The 20,756-nt window shown below is 46.1% G+C and overlaps 2 protein-coding genes across 2 annotated transcripts in view; one reads left to right on the forward strand and one right to left on the reverse strand.

Annotated features, from left to right (window-relative positions):
- The first annotated feature begins 834 nt into the window (after positions 1-834).
- acvr1ba (activin A receptor type 1Ba) lies at positions 835-11,803 on the forward strand. Its single transcript, XM_058083232.2, has 9 exons — positions 835-1,035; positions 7,728-7,964; positions 8,047-8,304; positions 8,739-8,969; positions 9,136-9,303; positions 9,378-9,534; positions 9,610-9,734; positions 9,940-10,070; positions 10,246-11,803. Exons 1-9 carry the CDS (start codon positions 972-974, stop codon positions 10,369-10,371), a joined length of 1,497 nt encoding a protein of 498 aa, XP_057939215.2. The 5' UTR covers positions 835-971; the 3' UTR covers positions 10,372-11,803.
- A 1,470-nt stretch (positions 11,804-13,273) lies between these two features.
- Positions 13,274-20,756, reverse strand: part of kmt2d (lysine (K)-specific methyltransferase 2D) — a 31,011-nt gene continuing 23,528 nt past the window's right edge. Inside the window, exons 44-56 of the mRNA XM_058084412.2 lie at positions 20,501-20,648; positions 20,341-20,422; positions 20,094-20,266; positions 19,803-19,927; positions 19,584-19,719; positions 19,360-19,481; positions 17,915-19,271; positions 17,713-17,849; positions 17,463-17,593; positions 17,099-17,384; positions 16,953-17,026; positions 16,660-16,768; positions 13,274-16,051 (exon numbers count right to left, since the gene is read on the reverse strand). Coding sequence (XP_057940395.2) covers positions 15,959-16,051; positions 16,660-16,768; positions 16,953-17,026; positions 17,099-17,384; positions 17,463-17,593; positions 17,713-17,849; positions 17,915-19,271; positions 19,360-19,481; positions 19,584-19,719; positions 19,803-19,927; positions 20,094-20,266; positions 20,341-20,422; positions 20,501-20,648 — 2,973 coding nt within the window. The 3' untranslated portion in view covers positions 13,274-15,958. The remainder of the gene's footprint in view (positions 16,052-16,659; positions 16,769-16,952; positions 17,027-17,098; positions 17,385-17,462; positions 17,594-17,712; positions 17,850-17,914; positions 19,272-19,359; positions 19,482-19,583; positions 19,720-19,802; positions 19,928-20,093; positions 20,267-20,340; positions 20,423-20,500; positions 20,649-20,756) is intronic.

Below are 20,756 nucleotides of genomic sequence, written 5' to 3' on the forward strand. Positions count from 1 at the left end.
AATTTCATGTTCATTTCCCAGTTAAAGCAGAATAAAACTGTTTATGTTTTCAGCAATGATAAATGAGCGTCTGACATTTTTTTTTCCAAAATCAACCCCCTCCTGGGGCACTGTCTGAAGTAAATTATGGATCACTGAATAATGCATGAAAGGGAAATATTTCTAATGAAATACTATTAAGAATAAGTGGGTTTCGGATGGCCGTATTTTTGTTAATTATTTTTCAGTGTACTACCTGAATTTGTAGTGTGTTATTTTTCTGTGAGTATTGAGTAACACCGTCAATTGTGCGTCAAGTTTGCATTGAGTCACACAACAATTGCAAAATACAGTCGAGGTTACGATTTCACACGCACTTATCAGGAAATGAATGAATGATATATTATGAGCACATATACGCAAACGACCGTCCTTATTCATATTCACAGTCAATGTTAGCATCACATGCTCCAGCATAATTACTAATGATTTATTTCATCCCCAACACTTTAATTTCATTATGAATGAATATATTTGCATCTCTGTTGGAACATAGTAGCTACTATGTGTGGTGGGTACATGGGTACTTCAGTTTCTTCCTGCATGTTGGGTTCATTGTCGTGTAGGCCATTACACCCCCGCCCCTCAAAGTGAAAATAAGTTCAGTAATATTTGACGTAACCATGCAAAAAAGCGATCACCCTTGTAAGCAAACATCTTTCCAAGATTAGAAATCGGCGCAGGCCAAGCAAGTGGATATTTCTGTAAGGTCATAACACTGCTATTGACCTCGGAGGAGGACACGGACACCTCCCCTTTAAAGAGACGCCCTCCCCTTTAAATACGTCAGCAGTCTGCCAGCAGAGGCTTAGGCGGTGTGGCGAGTGCGGTCCGACTGTGGTTGTGTTGCAGGTCTGCTTGTGTTCACAACGACACGCTCCAGGCGCCTTTTCTCGCCCTTACGGTCGTGGAGCGATGGGAATTTGGGAGAAATGGCAGTGAAACACATCGGCCGAGCACTGCTGTCCCTGCTGGGGCTGCTGGCTGTCGCTAATGGTAAGTTTGATTACGGCACCTCTTCGGCTTTTGTCTGGTGGGGGTGGGGGCGGGGGCGGGGGGTGGATGTGTCTATGCGTGTTGTCGCTCTTCGTCATGGCGCTATGCACAAGGGGATTTGTTTTAACCACATAGAGCTGGCGTGGACCAAAAGAACGTGTTTTGCTGCTCCCGATAAACAACAACAACAACACACTCTTTGTTTTGCTGCTCGTTGATTGACCAGGAGACCTTTAATTGTATTTGGGTTGTGCTGCTAAAACACAACAACAACATGGCTGGCTGTTAATGTCGGATTACTTGCTAATATCGCTAGCTAACAACTTGTTAACATGTATAAACGTGAACCATACTACATTTCAGTATTGGAGTTCATGTTTAAATATGTTTCTGTCGTCAGTGCAACATTTCTAAACAATCGGCTCGGCTTGTGTGCTTGCTAACAGGGCAAAGGTAGCAATAATAGCAATAATAGCAACGATGGCGGCTCAATGTGCTCACTTACGGTGCCGTCACATGTTTTGGCTCCAGTTTGAGGAGAAAGGCTCCCCTGAATGGAGGCCTAACCTACTTAAGTGGCTGTGTTGTTTGCGTGTAAACACTGGCGGCTCTCGCATTGGTGTCCATTCGTAAAAGGAGTGAACAGGCTGCTCGGTGGCCTCCCGACAGCCATTGAATGCCGGCATAGGGCGACAACAGCCGCGCATTCAGACGCCTCCAGACGGGAGTCAGAGTTGAAGTCTGAGGTCATTGTGATGGAAATGTGGCAAGTTGGGGCTCCGGGGGAGGGGAGGGGGTTGCTTTGGGGTGGATCTGGTCCGGTCTAGCCGTCTGCCGCTTTCAGATGATGCCAGCTGCTCAACACTCCCAAAATATCATATAATGCACTGGCTGGACTCTGGTTCATAATCTAACAAACTGGTTGTGCAACACCACACTTAGTCTCCCCGAGATGCCTTTTCCTTGTTGCAACCTGCAAACTGATAAAGGTAGTAATTACACCATAACCGCTGAGATTGTATAACTTCACTTCCGTGGCATGTTCCCAACTCGTGGAGATTCCCTTGAAGGAAAAATGCATTTTTTGGAATTTTGCCCATCGTTCACAATCCTTCTACGAGACATGAATGCATATTTATGTGCCTTTTCAGTTGGAATGAGCCAGCAAACAATGCATGTCACCTGAACTTACCTATCAACACCAACAGCGTTCCACTTACATAACTGAGCCATACATTAACCAAGCTACAGCAATATTGTTATTGTAGCAGCTAACACCAAGTACTATATTTCTGGAGGATGCGTCAAGCTACTCCCTGGGTAAAGCTGTCTACTGGTGCTGGTACCGTGTTGATAGTTTAGAAAAGTTAACAATAGTTTATAAATCACTCCTCACACATGTATTGTCCAAGGTTGTGGCAATAAGTTGGTCAACTTTGAGATTCCACACATTACCAACACAAACTGGGGTCAGAAACATACACTAAATATATAATGTACTGTCACAACATGGCAATGTACACATAGAAACAAATAATTGAGAATATGACAGATGTGTATTTATCACAAGTACCTCAAAATAGACAATTGAAAAAATACGGCAAACACAATTGTCTGTCCACAAGTGAGGAAACCGCCTTGAAGGGCCCCAGTCAGCAGACCTGATGAGTTGATGCAAGTTGTGCTGGAAGCATCACACTTTTGTGTTGTTTATTAGATTTGGGTACTTCGGTACTTCAACATTGACGGTCATGCGTAAGCGTTGGAGGGGGGGGTTGGTTTGTGTGGCCTACCAGACAAGGGTGTGTGGTGATTGGTTTGTTCAGCTGGTAGTGTCTTTAGTGAAAGTGGGGGGCCCACAAGTCTGTGTGGAGCCGTGCTTAAAATGTCCTGAAACCAGACCAACCAGAAAGTCGTAAGCCTGAGCAGATCCAACAACGCTGGTGAGCGAAGTGGGTTTTTTTTGTTCCCTTGCAAGAATACTTTTTCATTTGAAACCGAAGGCGAGTCTCTTCACGTGTTGTTGACTTTATGTAGATTAGCAGCAAGTTATGCGTGTTGCATGCTCACGTGATGCACTCCTTGTGTGCGGTCCACGCATTTGCAATGTGATCTAAGTGCAGACACATTGCAGTGAGGTGAGGCGAGGCGCCCAACCGTCTTTCCTGCTGTCTGTCCCTCCCCCACTCTCATATTAATGTCCTGGGCGCTTTATTAGGGTTGCATATTTACTGTGTTTGTTTTAGGTTACTGTCATATATTGCTGTACTGCGCAGGATGTTATGTTCTTGACTGGCTATGCATGTTAACCAACATATATGCTAAACCATTTTGTACAAAGTGGTAAATGGTTCATGGGAAAAATGATCTATGGTGTGCATACAAGATTGTAGTTGTAAAAAAAAAGTTTCAAAATATGCGCCGCCTTTAGGAGAGGATTTGAATGCAATATGTGTGTGTGTATAGGGGTGCTGGTGATCCGGCGTTTACACTTGAATGCATTTTGCTTCGGTATTGCCCCGCTATTTCCTGTGGTTTGGTTATGTGCCGGGCTACGTCGGACTACGGATGAAGTGTGTAACATAGTCAGTATTACATTTAAACGTTTACACTTCATCTATGCGATTGGTGTTGGTATCGGACAAATTCACTCACTTATAATCTGCATCGGTATCGTCAGCATAAAATCCTGATCTATTATTTATTATGTGTTATTGCACTACTACAATATGCTTCCTTTTCAGGTGTGCGATGCAGTTGTGCTGCCGTGGAAGGCAAGTTCTGTCTTGCACATAAGGCATTGCACACTTTTGTCTTATGTTTCTTTCTGATGCAGCCACAGTTTTGAGCTCAGTTTCCGCTGGGTAGCCATGATACCAGAGCCCGTGTGGTATAACTTCCGGGTTTTGAGAGAACAACAAAGAAACAAAAACACAGCCTCAACTATTAAATTAGTTGTCGACAATTTTAATCGCTGACATAATCATGACCAGTGATGATCATGGCAGCCATACTTCACACACCATTTGAGACCAGAAATGGTACGAATTGGCATGAATTATTTACATCTTGTCAAGTACTGTTTACATCTAGTGCACGACAATGGTTTGCAAGGCACACATTGTTGCTTGTTATGTATTTTCACCACCACTTCCACATCTGTGAAGCAGTCATGGCAATATTAGGTCTTTTCTGACCTATAAATGGAGTTAGAACGTCGTATTCTCGTGTTGAAGCAGGCATCGCCCCATAGCTTCAATAATTCCTCTGTTTTCAACCCCAAACTAAAGGCAATAAATCTTACTGGCTTTAGTGGTGATTTTCTGAAAGAATGGTGTTAATTGTACAGCCAGTTGTCTTTGGTTCTGCTTATTTTTTCAAGATACTCCAAACTCAATCATGAAGCTGCATGGCCAGTTAATTCAACCTGACCTTTAAACCAAAAATGTAATGTAATCAGCACTTACCAGTTGTTTCTATAATGGTAAGCGAGTGAGCCAGATTCAGGTCAAGGCTGTGCTGATCTAGTTCCCCCCCTCCATGATGACCAGTGTCAATAATGACCTCCGTTGGGCCCGGAGGCAATGAGTCCTAATTGGCGCAGCAGACAGTGTACCCCGTTGTTGGCATGTAGAGTGTTGTGCTTGGTATACGGTCTTCCAGTCACGACACAGGACAACACTTAGAACGCCGTAGGTGTCCTGAATAGTTAGCTTTAGCTTTAGCTTTAGCAGCGGTAGCTGCAGTCCCACAGTCTTCCCTTTTAGAATGCGATCAGTAATTTGAGCCCGAGATGCAGTCAAAAGTAACGAGTTTCCTCCTTCCCGTAGCATTGATTCAGACACGGTGGTGCGTGTTCCGTGTTGCACACCCACTCTGTCTGGTGGGGGCTATTTGTCTTGATCAACTGCGTCTGGTATCAGAGATCAAATTTCAGTCCGTGCATTTGGGTAATGGCGCTGTGCATTGGTTTTTTGTAAGCTGCACACTCGGTGTTGGATTGTGAATTGTTTGTTTGAAAGGAAACTATGCTGTGTTGTGTCATGGGGCAATACTAGTTTGGGCAACATTGTTTTATTAATCCTTTCTTCACTACCACTGTCATTTCCTGCATGAGCATGAGTAGAATGATAGGAACTTGACACATGCATACCATCACCCCCCCTTTTAACTTCACTGTTCCCTTTTCCTGTTACTTGCACCCCCACCCCACCCCCACTCCTCCAGTAAGTCAAAGTCTAGACTGGGTTATAATGACGCTCACAGCTGGTCCCTTGGGCGGACCCCAATCGCAGCTGGGGGGCCCTGTAAGTCCGGGTCATTACTTCCCCTCCCCTTTTGTATTATCCGCCCCAGCCCCCACCCTGTCTGGCCCTCAAATATCGGGGTTTTTACTGTTAACCCTGGCTGTCCACTACATGCCGCCCGTCCCACCCCCCCTCCCTCTGGCTCCCGCCTCTCCCACAGAGCTCTTTGTTCACTCGGTCCCATTCCAATCCCTCATGTCGTTTTAATCTCTGCACAAAGCGCCAGTGTAAAGAGCAACAATTATGTGCATACGACAGCGCCGTTCATGCTAAGTAAGCGTCGCACACGTCAAGCCCCCGTCCCGTTCTCTGAAGTTACTCAACCCAGTGAGGCTTTAGTTTCACTGCCCGTTCAAATCCCCAATGCCAACCTGCTGTTTGCTCAAATGTTGGTGGGCGTTGTTTCATTGTAGGTTTCAAGTGTTTTTGTGGAACCCTTCGGAACCAAACGGCCCAGACTCCCCGTCGACATGCACATATGAGCAAAAAACGTTTTTTTTGTTGCTATATCGATGATCTTGGAGAGCTTACCTTCGCATCTCAGGAGCTGGGATTGCTATTGCGTGCTCGTGCGCATACACGACAGCGCGAGGGCTACGTCGGGACATGCAGACGAATGATGCACATTTTTGTGAAAGCTCTGCAAAATAAATGCATTGAATAATTTCACCAAATCCTTGATGCTTTTGCAAAATGCATGGCCGCTTTTACCAAATGCATTTCAGCTCGTCATATGCAATCGTGTTTGTCGCATAAACATGATATCGCACGAATGCATGTTTGAATCACATGACCAACCACGAGGTGACAACAGAGTGCCGTGTTGTCATTACAAACGACTAATTTATTAAGTGTCTGCAAGTAATGACGCAATGATTGTTTGTAAATATTTTGGGTAGTGTGTTCTTCCATTGTTTAGCTGTTTGGTGTTTGTGTATCCTTCCACTGGCATATTGGCACATTGCAATGGCTGGACAGGGTGTTGTGTGATTTAAGAAATATTAAATTAATAAATAATATACATTTATTATTTTAATTACTCCAATACTAACATTAAAATATTTACTTCCGATTTTGATCCAAACCTCTGGTGTGCACTTCCGGTATTTTGATCCGAAGCTGTCGCATGGTGATGATGTCATCCCGACATGACGTCACCTGGGTTGCATCAGACTAGTTTAATTGACATCGTCAGCCGTCAAATTTTGACAGGAACCTCATCTATGCTTCTCTAGCGCACGTCTACAAGCCCAGATGTCCATGCTGGAATATGGGACGCTAGAAACATGCAAGCCTTCTTCAGTGTTTAGCTGAGGATGTTTTGAAGCTGTGGAGGTGGTGGACTAGATGGTAGGCTGGACTGCCGCTTCTGTGTCTGCAGTTTTTTTTATTATGATGAATAACATTTTTTAATGACTTAATTATTTAATAATCTATTTAACTTTTTCCAACAACCAGCAGAACCTGACTGGACAACATTGCAAAACTGTTGATTTAATGGCAAACTTTATGAGAGCACTTCAAGTGAGTCTGACATGTGGAGCCTCCTTTTGTTACTTCAATGTGCTCGTTTGTTATGATGTACAGGCATCACGTTTGACTACAAGCCTTATTAATATTAATATCAATGATAACAAAATAACCTGTTGGAGACTCCTGGGATAGCGTCACTATATGCTGGATAAACTAACGATTGGTTAGAACGCAGGCCACACAGCTAGGAGACCCGAGTTTGATTCCACCTTCAGCTATCTCTGTGTGGAGTTTGCATGTTCTCCCCGTGCATGCGTGGGTTTTCTCTGGTGTCCTCCTCCATTCCAAAAACATGCTAGGTTAATTAGCCACTCCAAATTGTCCATAGGTATGAATGTGAGTGTGAATGGTTGTTTGTCTATATGTGCCCTGGGATTGGCTGGTGACCAGTCCAGGGTGGATCCCGCCTCTCGTCTTTAGTCAGCTGGGATAGGCTCCAGCACCCCCGCAACCCTCATGAGGCTAAGCGGTAGAAAATGAATGAATGACAACACAATGGCTTCATAAGAACATGATATCAGCTTCCACTTGATGACTCCAGTTCATTCATTTATGAATATGCCTGCAGACGCCATCAATAACCCACAGTCAATAACTTTCTTATGACGCATACCAAAAAGCTCTGTTTTACCTGTACACACACCCACTGAATTATGCGTCACGGCCAATTATGAAAATGAGACCATTATCATCCCTGAAAGCAAACGCCACAAATGGTGAATAGGAAATAGTTCCTGTCTTTATCCAATTAGAATTTGTCATCCGCCTACGTCCGTGGGGTCTACAGACTTGGCCAACTATTTGGTCCTGTTTTAGTTTTATTAACACGCCTTGTCCTATTTCATGTGACAGCCCTGCGTTGTAACTGCACAACCTGCGAGAAGACGGGCTACGAGTGCGAGACGGATGGCGCCTGCATGGCCTCCACGTACACCATCCAGGGGAAGGAGCAGCATGTTCGCATCTGCATCAACCGGGACAACCTGGTTCCGCCCGGACAACCTTTCTACTGCCTGAGCGCCGAGGGTCTCCTCAACACTCATTGCTGCTACGTGGATTACTGCAATAGTATCGACCTGAAGGTTCCTGGTGAGGCTCTTCTCGTCCATCACCACGTTGAGACTATTGACGTGAAAAAAAAAAAGACATCTATGCTCCAATCTCCTCTCAGTTCCCACCAAGGAGGACCTTGCAGGTGTGGGCAGCTCCTGGGGCCCCGTGGAGCTGGTGGCGGTCATCGCCGGGCCAGTCTTTCTTCTGTGTGTGCTGCTGATGGTCGCCGTATTCCTGTTCCAGTATCACCAGAGGGCCTACAGTCACAGGCAGAGGCTGGAGGTGGAGGACCCCTCCTGCGATCATCTGTACTTGGCCAAGGACAAGACCTTGCAGGACCTCATCTATGACATGTCTACCTCCGGATCGGGCTCCGGTAATAACATTTATATTGTTCTGGGAGGAGTTCTGCAGATGGTTTTTATTGCCTGAAACATCTCCATGGGGGGCGTCTTGTTCATCTGGCATGAAGACCCACTTTGTCTCCCAGGTGGAACCGCCTTAGACGATGTAGGTAGTCACCAAGTCTTATCGTTACTGTAAACACCAGCAGGGGTCCTACAAGTCTGGGAAGTTTGCATGGAGTCATTATTTGGTCTGCGGTCCACCGAGAGCCAACAGTGGAAATAGTTTGTGGTTTCAGACTAATCCACCAGAAATGTGTCCAGGACAGGAACCCAGCAGCCATACGAGTTTAGAGCAGCCTTCGGTTAGGATTGACCTTTCGTGGATGTTCTGATGACCATGCTGATTGCAATCTATAGAACATCAACAACATCTCCTGACTTGGTCTCCTCCTTCCCCGTCCAGGCCTGCCCCTGTTTGTGCAGCGCACCGTGGCCAGGACCATCGTGCTGCTGGAGATCATAGGAAAGGGTCGCTTTGGCGAGGTGTGGCGAGGCAAGTGGCGCGGAGGGGACGTGGCGGTGAAGATCTTCTCATCCAGGGAGGAACGCTCCTGGTTCAGAGAAGCCGAGATCTACCAGACCATCATGCTGCGCCATGAGAACATCCTGGGATTCATTGCAGCCGACAATAAAGGTGACTGGGAGAACCTGGCAAGATAGTAACAATGGGGCGGGGGGGTACCCTGAATGCACCATGGCATGGATGGAGTGTTCCATTCAGAGGAACGTGGAACATAAAGTGCTGTCATGTTGTACTTCTGAAACAGACATATGTTCCTCATGGTTCTATTCCCCTCCAGACAACGGCACGTGGACCCAGCTGTGGCTGGTGTCGGACTATCACGAGCACGGCTCGCTCTTCGACTACCTGAACCGCTACTCGGTAACCATCGAGGGCATGATCAAGCTGGCGCTGTCGGCCGCTAGCGGGCTGGCGCATCTGCACATGGAGATCCTGGGCACTCAGGGTGAGCTCAGATCTTAGCTCATCTTAGATGTTGAAGGCCCAAACTTCATCCACGTGTTGCACGTTTCCCCGCAGGCAAGCCTGGCATCGCTCACCGTGACCTCAAGTCGAAGAACATCCTGGTGAAGAAAAACGGCATGTGTGCCATCGCCGACCTCGGCCTGGCCGTCCGCCACGAGTCCATCACGGACACCATCGATATCGCTCCGAACCAGCGTGTGGGCACCAAGAGGTAAGAGCTTCCACACTCCTCCACCCGACCGTGCCTTTCTTCTACAGCCGATTCATACCTGCTCCATCCTCACAGGTACATGGCTCCAGAAGTGTTGGATGAAACCATCAACATGAAACACTTTGACTCCTTCAAGTGTGCTGACATCTACGCTCTTGGCCTGGTCTACTGGGAGATAGCACGCCGTTGCAATGCAGGAGGCGAGTACCTTCAACGCCGCAGAACGTGTTTGAGAACGTGTTCCAGAACATGCTCCAGAACGTGTTCCAGAATGTGTTCCAGAACAAGCTCCAGAATGTGTTCCAGAACGTGTTCCAGAACGTGTTCCAGAGTGTGTTTCAGATCATGCTCCAGAAAGTGTTCCAGAACATGCTCCAAAGTGACCCATGTCCTGTTGTACTCCAGGCATCCACGAGGAGTACCAGCTGCCCTACTATGACCTGGTGCCCTCCGACCCCTCCATCGAGGAGATGAGGAAGGTGGTGTGCGACCAGAAGCTGCGGCCCAACGTGCCCAACTGGTGGCAGAGCTACGAGGTAACGAGGTGCTCACTCTTGGCACGAGAATACCTGAAGTAGTACCTGGTACACGACGTTAGGAAATACTACATGAACACAAATATTGAGACAGCCGGCCAGATTAAAGTCCAGAAACATTTGCAGAATTTCAAGATGTTCTGTTGGTGTTATGAGTTCTTATTTCCATGTGCAGTCCCTGCGTGTGATGGGCAAGATCATGAGGGAGTGTTGGTACGCTAACGGGGCGGCCCGGCTCACCGCTCTACGCATCAAGAAGACTCTGTCCCAGCTCAGCGTGGAGGAGGACATCAAGATGTGAGAGGCCCAAAACGGAGCCGGAGACGCACAACCGCGCCCCTTCCCCGCCGCTCTCCTCCTCGCCCCCCCCCAAACCCCCAAACCCCCCAGGAAAGAAACACTCAAGACTGGAAATGCAAGAAGCCCTGCCAGTTTTTAAAGCCACACTCCAAGTTGTGACATGGCCTACCTCACCTTTTTAGCCAAAACTACTGAGACTACACCCCAGCCCCCCCCACCACCTTGTCGTCCTTGTGTCAACCCCCCCATCCCCCCCATCCCCCCCCTCGCCGTCCGTCTTCATGGGCCACAGCGCCACCACTGTAAATATCACCTCACCTGACCTTTTGTACTTTCATCTCCTTTGGCAGGAACTACTATTGTACAGGGCCACGCCCCTTTTTCGGCAGCAGGTCAACCTTCTTTTTGGCTGGGAATGTTTGGAGAAACCATGTTTGTAGTCACGTCTCTTAGGACTACAAACATGGCGTCTTGCTCAAGCAATTGGACTAAAACTCAGACTGTGACCGTTGTAGCTTCCTCTGTGAATCCCGCAGGGAACCACTGGACCGTACGCACACACGCGCGCACACACACACACACACACACACACACTCCACTTCCTGCAGGGAACATGTCTGGATGGTAATTTATTTTAACTTATTCATGTGGACGAACACTGAGATGAAAGTTGAAAGGAAGGGTGAAGTCGGGTGTCTGAAATGTTTTTTATGTGTTCCTGTTACGTTGCCCCCCCCCCCACGACGTTAGACACTACTGATGATGATGATGATGGTTACCTATGATTTAATGATTTTAAACACCCTTTTTGATGTGACTTTTGGTACTTTTAGAGCGTGTGTGTTTTGTGTTTTTAAACTGTGCCAGAAAACAACAAAATGTTTTTGTTGTTCCTCCTCGTTGGTACTACTGACCCCCTCGTTGGTACTACTGACCCCACGTTTGCTGCGACTCCTCTTCCCGTCTACTTTTATTGTTTAACTGCAGATGAGGAAACATCTCCCTCTCGTCGACACTGGAATATTGCAAACCCAAGCCTGATGTCATTTGTAGTTCCTGCCATTTTATTTTTTTTACCCTAAAAGAACACGAGGCAGCATTTTGTCGTAGGTCGTCATGGAAGTCAGACTTTTTTACGTTGGCCACATCGAAGTGTTCCAATGCTTGATCAGGTATTTAATGTGTCCATGTTTGTCTGTTTTGCATGCCCCCCCACCCCATGAACACCACTGTCATGTGACCGAGGAGAACTAAGAGACATTTGAACCAAACAATTGCCCCCCCCCACCACCCTTTTTGTTTGTTGCCATGGCTGTAAAACATTAGACATTTTACTGTGTAATATTTCAAGATGGAGAAATCCATGTTGTGCAAATGTTTTCAGAATTAGTGTATATAGATGATATACAATAAATTCCTTTTTTTCTTAAAAAGTGATTGATGACTTTAGTACTCGGGATACACTAAAAACATTACACCTGAAATAAAAGCACATTCCAGGTGTGTAAGACGGGCCTAGTGTACAGTATTTATATACCGGATACTACCTTCAGCTTTGGTGTCATATTCATGCACTTGTTGCAGGGACGGACAATTAGCAAAGCGGGAAGATCCACTGACCTCATTTGCTTGGTTCTTCCCGGTGTCCGACCAGGAACTAGACGGGGGGTGGCGGTAGACTTGTCCGTGTTGGGTGTCCCCTTTTTAGGGGGGGTCTGCTTGTTGGTCGTGCTGCCGTTGGACGGCTTCTTAACGCTGCATTCTTTGCAAATGACGGTTTTTGTCAGCTTTCCGCCGTTCTTTGACAATCCGTAGTGTTTCCGAACATCCCGTTTAAACGTTGCAGGAGGGGGGGGGGGGGGGGGGTTAAACATAGAGGCTTCCTGGCTGCTGCTTGCTACGAACGTCCATGCTGTTTTACTAGTAGTTGTATGTTCCTCACGGCTTCCGTCCGTATTCAATACAAAACGCCAAATAAGGATGGTGCATTCAATGGCACCTGGGGAACAGCATATGGGGTGACGTTGAACATGAAACGGCGCTTGTGTCGTATTTTACCGACACCCACAAACGCATCGCGATGAATCTGGAGTCACCAATCAATTGCATTCATACCCGGTGAATGAGCAGATGCACAAGCATCACGCGCATGCGCATGGTTGTTTTCCACCCCCTTTATACAGGTGTACGATAAATTAGAATGGGAAGTTATTCCATCACAGGAGTTCAATTGAGGAATGTTGGGGGAAATTTGACTTTGCAATGGTGGAACCAACACTTTACAATATATAATATCTTATCATATCATTAATAAATTAATAAAATAAAAGTTAAATTCACATGTATAATTCTTATTAAATACAGATTATGTTTTTGCCAAAGTTTCCACAAGATGTAGAGGAAGTTGTGCTCTTGTGAAAATTGTTGTGCTGCTCTCAAAATGGGGCTTGAACAAAGTAGCCTGCCGCTTACACTGGAAGGCCGCTAGATGGCGCTGCCACACAAATCCAATCACAAAAAAGAAGCCAGGGCATTTGTAGCAATAGTGACCTCTAACGGAGAAAGAGCGAATTACACCAGAATGACCTGTTGACCTAAAATATTTCTACATGTTGGTCCTCATTTGTGGTTTGCTGAAGTCCCAAAGCTTTAGAGATGGCTTTATAATATTTTCACATCGCTGTATACACAAGATATTTAAAGGAAAGAAGCAAATTGAACGTTTTGGTATCCTTATAACAGTAATTATATTTAGCTAATTCTGTAGTTAAAAGAAAACATCGAAAAACAGGATACCAAATTGAGGATTTGGTGCCCCCGAATGTTCCCAAATATTGAAATGGCAATTAGTCATATATTGCAGTAACAACAGTAGTAACAATAATAATAATAATAAACGTGTACATATTTAAAATGCATTTTTATTTTTGTTTACAAGAAACAAAAGCAGACAAATAAGATGAGGGGGGGGGGCAAGAGGAGGGAGTGGGGGAAGCTGTAATATTGTATATAAAGAAATGCAACCTCTAGCTTCCTGAAAAATATGTACAACTTCAAATAATACCCATACAAAACATGCCACATTCAATAAAAATCAATATATTTATTCATAGTCCCTAAAAGTATTCTGCTGTACAGACTTATTTTGTTTGAAAAAGTAGGTGAGGTTAAAAACAAACAAAAAAAACTTCAATTCGAACAAACTTTTTATTATTAAGTCAGAAGATATGAACTTAAATTAAGATTTGATTTCCCAAAAAGATCCTTAGGTTAAAATCAAGCAAGGGGTGTCTCATGATGGTCTTCTCTTGAAATATAGAATCATACCAACAACTTCAAAATATGTAGAATCACTGCTCGGGATACACATAACTACATATATATATTTCTATATATTTATGAGAGTGCAATTCATTACCAGGTTAAGTATAGGGTTGATTTTGGATTATCACATACATGAGCCCAAGTAACCATTTCACAAGGTTTACCAACACATTCACTTCTATAGGGAAAATACCAAAAAAAACCAAAAAAAAAGCATAACACGAAGAATAAGATTGTAGGAATTGTTCCATTCAAGAGTATATTCATCCAATTGGAAGCAACAGAGCTCAGGACATGATTTGGTAACCAACAAGCAGTAGCATAAATTAAAACCAGGCCCTCCCCCCTCCCCCAATAAAAACCAGGAACCATATTACATAAATACAAACGCAGTACTACTGCGGCCATTTGCATGTCTAATAATGAAGCAGTCGTCACACAAATCCTCTTTTGAAATCACCTTGGCTTCTCGTTACTTGTTTTTATTATTATTTCAACAAACGTGTCTCTGAGAGCATATAGCAAAAACACTAATAGAAAAAACAGGTTAATGCAAAAAACACTCTGGTTCATATACATAAAGATATTAGTTTGCCATTTTACATATATTCATATTTATATACAGCTTTGTTAAAATGATATCCAGTGGTTGTTTTTCTCTCTCCATTTTATTTCTCTACACTTTGGATTACAAAGGGGGTCTGGGTACAGACTGGCTGTCCCCTTAATGCATATACCGTTATATACATTTTGTACAACTTTGCATTTTTTTTTCTCCAAAAAATCCTGTGAGGTCTTAGGTTTTTTGAGGGGGAAGGAGGAATATAGTCATATGAGAAGATTTTTTTTTTTTTAGTTTTTTTTGTTTTTTAGTAAAGCTCCCTTAAAGACTCCCCCGCCCCCTATTTTCTAAACTCTCAGGTAGAAGTGAAAACAAATGCCCTTTTATCCAATAAGTCATTCTCTGCCATCAGTTCAGCCTGGAGGACAGTACCAGCACTAGAAAAGCACGCACGCACGCACGCACGCACGCGCACACGCACACACTACACGGGAAGTCGAATGACTGCAGGCTGTACTCAGGCAACAGGAAGACCTACTACAGTAAATGATTGGTTTGGATACAAAAGCGGCCCAAACGAGCCGGAGGAAGAGGTTAAAAAGTCCTTAGTAGTCATGCGTCCACCTCGACGTGCTTGTGGTTTGATGGGAGCAACCAAAGGAGCGGATGGAGCCAAGTGAAGAAGCGGAAAAAGGCCTGAAGCTGCTTGGCTGTCCGGGATGGCGTGGCGGTACGCGGGATGTGATGCTGAGCGTCCGGCTGTCTTTTTGTTCATTTAATGCAATATCTCGTCAAAAATGCTCATCGTATATATTTCCTCTGTATAAATAAGTTAGGATTCATAATAATAATAATAATAATAATCAGCTTGGTTCCTTATTGTAAATGATCATCAGCATAGAGTCGATAGAGCAAACCTGCTGCTTGAGATTCCCTGCTTGTCCGAGAAGGCCCCGCCCCGCCCCGCCCCGCCCCTAAAATTCCACAGTAGTAGTTTTTTTAAAAATGTTTTTATACAAAGCAGTCACTTCCCACTAAATCAACGAGGTAGACCGGGTCCAACAAACCTCCCGACTCCACAGTCCAGAGCCTCTTCATCCATCCATCCATGGCATGAAGTTCTTCCTCATGTTAAGATTGTCTAGCTAGCCAATAATCTGTTGTCTTCACTGATGGTGCGATGGGGAAAGTGCCTTTTATCGAGGGGGTGTAGTCAGAGGTGACACAGGAAGGAAGTAGGTCCGACTTACAACAAAAAATACTTTGTAGTTCATTGTTAGTATTTGGAAAATGGCTTTTTGCTGCAGCTCCGTGTGGGTGAGGACCACGTGGTTGTCGACAGGAGTGGAGTGAAGAAAGAGTGATTCAGATTGACTGGGGTGGTGGAAGGGGGGGTATTTTGGCTGAGGAAACGGGTGATTGAAAAGTGCCCCCTCCTGGGGGAAAAAGCCTCCATCAAGCTGCAGTATTGGGTGGTGGTGTTTGATTGTGGTGATGAATGCTCTTCAAACTTTGGCTACACGCGTCCACTGTTGCTTGGAGTCATCCGACTACGGAAGCCGGCCTTCCTCCACTTCCGAATGCCAACAGCTTATGGGAACAGCTTATGCACTGGCTAAGTCAAGTTCAAGAAAAAAAAAAAAAGGCTTTGGCGCGGAAAGGCTTTCTGGCACCCGCTCCGTTTTTCCCATCCTCAGTCTTATTAGTTCATCCACTTCCGGCAATTCCACGCTCCGCAGTGGCAGGGGATCTTGTGTTGGTCATCCTCAAAGTCAAACTGGTAGTCGTACGTCAGCTGGAGGAACCAACATTTGGACGGTTAGGAGGCGTCACATGGTACGTCACATGTACAGGTATGTCATATTAATACCGTAATCATAGTTTTGGACAGTACACTAACATTTTACTACAATACTTAGTCATACAGAAATTCTTGGATAAACACCCGCATGCTCGTCAAGACGCACTGTGACAGTGTTTAACTTCCCGATTGCACCGTGGGGGAGGCGGCCACCGTGTGTGACTGGCCAATCGCAGAGCGGAAAGAGTGAATACATAATGAGCATTTTCTTTGAACACGAATACGGATAACAGCAATGACGAAATGTACTCGTTTCATGCTCTTATCCGTAGCGGATAGTCGTTTGACAATGTATTTACTTCTGGTCTTCTGGCATTATTAATGGCCAACCTGAATGAAGAGCAGGTTTGTCCACCTCTACTGGGCTTCCCAGTAAGACGAGATGTTTTCATCCATCAAACAGCACAAGTTCTTCATATATTTCTGTAGTGAACCTCCAAAATGTGACGCGGCGACTGACTACTCAGGTTGAAATAGATTTGAGAAGATGTAGGTTGTAGTTTAGTGAGCGACTCTATGGTGTTCATGCACACGGAGCGCACCTCCTCTCCTTTGGGGATCCTGCGGCTGGAGATGATGATGATCTTGTCCTCTTTGTCAAACGTGACAACCTCTGCAACGCAGTTGGGGGCGCAGGAGTGGTTCACGTAGCTGAGAAGAAGAGAAGGTGCAGGGATTGTAAACGTTTAATTGCAATGTGCTGAACTGCAAACAGACAGCAAGTTTGTGTGTTTCGTTAGAAAACCTCAAATGACCACAACTGCTCAGATTGTTTTATCAGAGAAGCAACCTTTTAAGGACACATTGATTTGAGCGGGACTGCAGGGTGACCTACCGAGCTGGACCACCAGTCAGAGTGGCATCAATCACCTGCTCGTTGTTGATGCGGAACATATAGATGCCGCGGTTCTGGGGGAGAAGAACAATCACTGAAACTGACACAAATACTTGAATCCCTTGTAGTACTGAGAAATGACGTACTTGTGACTCGTAGATCTTTTCACGGCGGTTTGCCACCTCGTTGCGAATGACGGTTCCGATGTACTCGATGACCATGGTGTGCTTCTCCAGATCTTTAGCGGCATACAGACCCAAGCCCTGAATGCGAGAGCGAGCGAGGTACACGTTGTTCTTCCACTCCGTCTTCAGGCGCCGATACTGGGACGACTTGGAGTGGACGAACTGCTTGCTGTACGGCGTGTTCATCTCGCCCGTGAAGGTGCTCTGATAAGCCTTGGACACGCTGGTGCTGTTCAGGGTGTGAGGCCTGGAGATGGGCAAGCCGGGGGGGGGGGGGGGTCAGCGGACACATGGGAGGGCTCCGTTATCGGGGACCGTGCCTTACCGCTTGCATTGTGTTGGGACTTTGGGCTCTGAGCGAGCACTGCCGCTGGGATTGATCATGAGGGGGAGCTCCATCAGCGGGTGACGGCCGTACCGGAATTGGTAGTTCTGGCAATTTTCCACTCCAGGTAACTGGAATACAAAAAAGGTGAGAATTCTGTCCTGTTTTAGTACAGTGACAAATTCATGAAATCCCAAACATCCCAAAGGTCGAAACCCCTTTTTTGTTGAAAACTGACGCCATCTCTTACCGATTCGGTGATGCGCATGACGGCGTGCACCGTGAGGCCATACATCTCCTCTCCTTTGACATGTTCGGTGAACAGCTTCAACATGGATGAATCATCCCGGAGTTTGGCCACGTTGTGAACCACCTGCTCCCAGATTCCTACCAAGCCAACCAGATTCCGTTCTTAGAAAAAAGGACAACACAGCCAAATAAAAAGGTCCTACCTTGAGGAGTTGTGTCACGATAGTGCAAATCCTCCATGCCCTGCTCGAGGACACGCACTTCAAATAAGGGCTGGCCGTCATCCTCGCCGATGCGGCATCGGTAGCGACAGCGCTTGTTGGGAACTCGTGTGCTCCAATAGATGCGTGTGGCCTCGTAGCCAACAGGGAAGATGGCCGTGCACGAGTGGAAGTTGGCCATTTGGGAGGGTAACAGCTGACCGACTGCGTGAAAGATGAGCCCGCCGACGCGGAAAAGGTGGATGCGATCCCCTCTCTGCAAGATGCTCGCTATTTGCTTGACTTCATCGCGCTCGATGTAGACGCGCCGTAAAACGGCAAAAGAGATGAGCTCGTCTTCGCTGGGGCCCTTCAGCTTGTGCTGGGTGCACAACATGGTCTTGTCCTTGAAGAACATGCATCTGGCACGGATGGCGCACGCAAAGTGGTAGACGTTTGGGCAGCGCAGTCGGTTGCAGCTGTTGGTCGCACCGGTTTTCTGACAGAACGCACACAGGGTCCGCAATCCACGCCGCAGTGCCACCTCCACATTCATGAGCGCGCCCCCCTGGGTCTCATATACTTCTGTGGACCAGAGGGCGCAGTTGAGGTGCACCCACAGGTCCACGTCAATGTTAAGCAGGCGTCCAGGCCCGTCTGTAGCTCCATCGCCCTCCTCATGACAGAAGCAGCACTTGCGTTTATCGCGTGGCAGCTTGTCTGGTCGCAATGTTATGCGAAGGCGCTCCATCAGCTCAGAGACCTCACGGCTGCTCTCCTTTTTAGAGCCACCTTTACGTATGGAGATGACAATCTGCAGACGCTTCCAGCGAATCCCCTTCCATTTTTTCACTTTGGGCAGCAGGATCTCCTCCTCCGGGGAGAGAGGTCTGCGCTGCTTCAGGGCTTTAGGGGAGGAGTCCAGCGGGCTGGGAGAATCTTTGATGAGAGGATCATTGACCGATTCTTCCTTCTTGCAAATCGGATTTGTGCAATCTTCTGTCAGAGCAACGGAATCAGAAGCTCCTTGGTCAAGTGCCGTGTCAGAGGCTGTCTCCACAGCGATAACGGCCGACTCAGTCGATGGAGCCCCCCCCAAAGAAGGTCCGTCATCCTGTTCAGGCTCCGTCTTGATGGAAACGGTGCATAGAGTGACAGGTGAGTGGGATGGAGGAGCTGACTTTTTGGGAGATTCTGTTTCATTGCTTGAAACTGGAGGTGGGGAGCAAGGAAGTGGAGGGGTTGGAGAATGAAGTGGCGATTCCTCCAAAGGAATAACGGGAAGGTGGCGCACATCCAAGTCATTTACGTTGGTTGTATAACAGTGCTGGGCTGGTTTGTCTTCGTTATCTGCAAATTCCTGAAAGAAGATGCACATATGATGGCTACAACTGAAGGACTCTAATGGAAGAGTGGAATCGACATGGTTGAGGACGTATTCAACTGACCTGTTTAAGTAGTGTCAGAATATCCATTTGTTTCTTTAATGTACAGCCTGGCAGAGAAACATCAAACTGCCTTAGCCATTCATCTTGGCTAGATGAGGCATTGTCCTTTAGACTGAGAGCACCTGCAATGACATATTTGATAAGGAACAGGTACATTAACACGTACATTCATGTTTGGGACTTCTTGGCAATGGCATGATGATCTACACTATCTCAGCACATACCAGGCTGTACAGGCCCTTTCCCAGGATCATCCACTGCAGGCATGTCAGCGTTTTGGGAGGGGAAGGTCACTTCGTATGAACCTGGCATCCTTATCTTGAGCAATTGAGCCATTGCCATCATCACATGGTTAAGTTTCTGGGAAAATGTCAGGATAGTTTTCACTCAACTATGCATGTAGAAAAGACTGTTTTAATAATAAGCAATGATCTTGTTGATACCTTTGCTGCAATGGAGGACAACGTGAAGGTAACGGCCACCTCGTTATTCTTAGCCTTGTCCCAGTTGTTGGATAGGGAAACCACTCTGCTATCAGTCGCTTCCAGGGGCTTATTCTCAGAGAAAGCTATCAGGGAGAAACACACGAAAAATGTTTTACTGTGGATGTATGTATTTTAAACTCTGAATGAAAATGTTTAACATTGTCATATCGTGATACATCCCAAAAATATGGTGCTATACGCCAAGGTCCATATCACCCAACCCACCTTTCCAATATTGCCAGTTTTTACCTGGAATAGCAGTCCGAGGAATAAGTGGGATGATGGGGGATATTGCTCTCTCCGTCTCCTCTTCCTTTGGCTCTCGCAGATGAGGGAAACGTGGAGTTTCTTCTCCGACGTTGCTCTCAGGGGATGATGCTGGGATGATGCTTTCTGGAGCGTCCTCATCGTCACTCTCCATTCTGTCAACAGAGATATGACTAAAGCGACACAGCAAAAGAATGCGTAACACGATGTCAAAGAGCCACTGCGGTACCTGATGTCCTCATTCTGGTTATGTGGTGGAGTGGGCAGCGCTGCAAGAATGTCCACACTTCTTGTCTGTTCTGTAACCGCTTCTGTAGACACAGTTGAAGATGTCAAAATTTGCAGACAAATATTCCTAAGTGAACTCATTTGATGATATTGTTATTTACCTATTGGCTCATTTGTTGACCCTGCATCTTTCTGAGCATGTGAGAGTTCCTCCCCAGAAGTCACTCCATTGAGCAGCTTGTGCTGTACGGAAGGTGGCGGTGTCGGAGGCAGGGAAGATGGAGGGGTGGGTGGGTTGCTGAGGTTGCTCTGTGAAGGTCAACAATATCCCAATAAAAAAAAAGCAGGAGTGACAATCCCAAAATGTTATTATTGTTGCAGCTGATATCTTCTTTTTACTACTGTGGTCGCTATGGT

Source organism: Doryrhamphus excisus, linkage group LG17 (assembly GCF_037039965.1).
Source record: "Doryrhamphus excisus strain RoL-2023G ecotype Guam linkage group LG17, RoL_Dexc_Guam_v1.1, whole genome shotgun sequence".
Lineage (NCBI taxonomy): Eukaryota > Metazoa > Chordata > Actinopteri > Syngnathiformes > Syngnathidae > Doryrhamphus > Doryrhamphus excisus.